General features: G+C 41.5%; 1 protein-coding gene across 1 annotated transcript; it reads left to right on the forward strand.

The window, feature by feature from the left end:
* The first annotated feature begins 448 nt into the window (after positions 1–448).
* On the forward strand, positions 449–3080 carry LOC112162390 (gastrula zinc finger protein XlCGF57.1). The gene is made up of 2 exons (XM_024298205.2): positions 449–1131; positions 1637–3080. The coding sequence occupies exons 1-2, from the start codon at positions 951–953 to the stop codon at positions 2893–2895; spliced, it is 1440 nt and encodes a 479-aa protein (XP_024153973.1). The 5' UTR covers positions 449–950; the 3' UTR covers positions 2896–3080.
* Positions 3081–3086: the final 6 nt, after the last annotated feature.

Consider the following 3086-nt stretch of genomic DNA (forward strand, 5'->3'; position numbering starts at 1 on the left):
TGTTTTTTATTTATTTATCTAGTAAAAGTGAACTCCATACTTTTTTCAGACCCAATAATCTAAAACTAGATGACTGTATTTAAAGGTAGAAATGTGTTTTGTCTCATTTAGGCTTTGTTTGAATTCAATATAGTAAAAAAACAAAAAGAGTAAATATGATTTTTATTCTATTTGGGAGCTTTTATTGATAAAGATATCAGTGGGTGTATCTCATACCTCTTTGTCTGACATGTCGGCTAATCGCACCTTTAACGTTTACTTATTTATAAATCAAAAATTAGCCAAGTATTATATCCATAAAACCAAGGTTAGCAATAAAATACAAATTTATTTGAATTCTTTGCTGAAATCAGACAAAATGTACAGTTTATTTTATCTAGCCACAACAAAAAAGCAAATAAAACTCGTCATCTGTTTTGGGTTTACAGAATAAATCAATATTGACTTATTTTTGTTTTTCTAATATACCACCTCACATTTTTTTTACTTTTGTACAGTATTCTGCTCCTGTTCTGTACTTCATTGTGAATAAAGTTTGTTTAAAAAAAAATATAAATCAAATACCTTTTTCCTGTCCAAAAACAAAAACAAAACAAACAAAAAACAGTTTTTGTCTTTTTATTGTATTTGCTTTTTAGAAAAGAGACAAAATTTGTAAACGTTAATAATAAAATCAGTTTAGGTTTAATAGTTTTAATAAAATAAAATAAATTAAATTAATAAATCTACAAAAAATCTTAAATAATCTTAGTATGACTAAAATGTATATAGTTTATTTCATATTTCAGCTCTGGTTCAACGTTTAATCTAATTCTGTTATCTAGGGCCTCGTGCGTGGTCTCGTGCGGGGAGGGAGGGGCTGATGTGACTGTGAGCACGCGGCGGCAGTAGCAGCGGCGGGAAGCGCAGGAGGAAGCGGCGACTGGGATTCCTCTCCCCGGGGTGAAGATATGTCCAAAGCGGAGGTGCTGAAGGCGCAGGTCCGGCAGCGGCTGGCGGCCGCCGCAGAGGAGATCTTCGGCCTGTTCGAGGCGGTTATCGCGGAGTATGAGGAGCAGACGGAGCGCCAGCGCAGTCGCAGTTCATGGCAGCAGGAAGAGGCGCGTGCGGAGCAGCAGAAAGCACGAGCAGGTCCGTGTCTGTCTTTGTTCCTCCTCCTGGTGGTTGGAGAAATTCAGATTTGATTGATTAAAACGGTTTTGGTTAACCATGAAGAGGAGTTTGAACCAAATAATAAATAAAAAAAATAATCAAAAAGACACAAAAGCGCTTGATTCTGTTATTAACAGCCAATTATAACCAGAGCTTCCGGTACATACCGGATGTTTTGGTTAGCTTTCGAAATAAAAGCTTTAAATAGAGAATTCGTTGAAAATGATGAAAACAGAATTTATAAATATAATTTTGGCGCCATTTTTTTAAATCTGAATTTATTGTGGATACATTTGTGTCTAGATGGTCATATTTGTGCAAAAAATATTTAGAATTGTCCTTTTATTTTTTTAATTTAATGATTTTAAATCAATTGCATTAGTTAAAATATAAATAAATATAAATATATATATTATTTTTAAGCACTTAATTTTTTTTTAAAGGCACAAATTTACAATAGAAAATATTTTTTTTCTTTGCTCAGATGTTTCCCAAACTGTTGTGAGGGATGAAGGATTTCTTCCTGAGCACCAAGACAAGATCGTCCAGGTGGAACAGGAACATCTCAAGCCTGCTTACATCAAAGAGGAAGAGGAGCAGATCCTGGTGGAGGCTGGGCTCACCTACCCAGTACCTTTGAGGAGCGAAGAAGCTGACGAGAATCCTCATCCTCCTCTGCTTCACCAAAACCCAACCAAAGAAGAAGCAAACTGTGAAGCGGCAGAACCAGAACAAAGGAACCAAATCCCAGACTTCTCCAAGCCTGAGGCTGAACTAAGAGTCCACATCAGACCCTTCCAGAAACCTCCAAACTTTCCCAAAAACTCTGATCTGAGCTGCAAACCGTTTTGCTGCTCTGCATGTGGAAGAAGGTTCAGCCAGAACTCAAATTTGAAGACGCACATGAGAATCCACACAGGAGAGAAGCCCTTCGCCTGCTCGTACTGCAACAAGCGCTTTGTCCAGAAGGTGCACCTCAAGTCCCACATGGTGCGCCACACACAAGAAAAACTGCTCGGCTGCAGCGCTTGTGGCCAGAGATTCAGCTGGGTTTACCAGCTCAGAAACCATCGGTGTGCAAACACAGAGCAGAACTCCGACAAAGCAGAAGAAGCTGAAACTGCTGCACATGAAGGATCAGCGTCTGCTGAAAGTTTTCAGTCACAACAGGAGAGTTCCTACGTTTCTGCTCCTCAGATGCTCCTCAAAGACATCAGTAAAGGTTTTACCCAGAAGCACCACCTGCAGGGTGACACAGCAGAAAGAGGCTTCAGTTGCTCGGTTTGCTCCCGAGTTTTTCTCTGGAAAAGGCAACTGCAGAGACACATGAGCAGCCACGCCGGAGTGACGGGGCTCAGCTGCAGCGCCTGCAGCAAAACCTTCGCTTTGCCTCATCAGCTCAGACTCCACCAGTGTGTCCGCGGAGACCCCCCGCGGCCGGACCCCAGCCAAACCAGAGAACCCGGCCTCCCCGGACGCCGCGGCGTGAAGCTGTTCCCCTGCTTTCAGTGCGGGAAGGCGTTCGGCCTCAAGAACTCGCTGCTGCGACACCTGCGCTGCCACGTGGGGGAAAAGACGTTCGGCTGTGGAAAGCAGTTCAGAGACAGAGGAAACATGGAGCAGCACGTGGTCACCCACACGGGGGGAAACGCTTCAGCTGCACGTCCTGCCACCAACAACTCTGTTGGCATAAGCAGCTCAAGAGGCAGAAATGTGGCGTCCAGCAGCCTGGACAGCAACTAATTTATCAGAAAACACTGTGATGATTTCATGGCCGTCTAAACGTGGAGCCCAGGACTGTTAAAGTCTTATTCTGATCATCTTTTAGACTATTTCAAAACCGTTCTCAGTGTTTTTTTCATTTGTTTTCTTTTTTAATTCAATTTCTAATCTAATCTAAAAAAATCTTTTTGTTAGGATTATGCTGTTTTAAT

The sequence above is a fragment of the Oryzias melastigma genome, linkage group LG11 (assembly GCF_002922805.2).
Source record: "Oryzias melastigma strain HK-1 linkage group LG11, ASM292280v2, whole genome shotgun sequence".
NCBI lineage: Eukaryota > Metazoa > Chordata > Actinopteri > Beloniformes > Adrianichthyidae > Oryzias > Oryzias melastigma.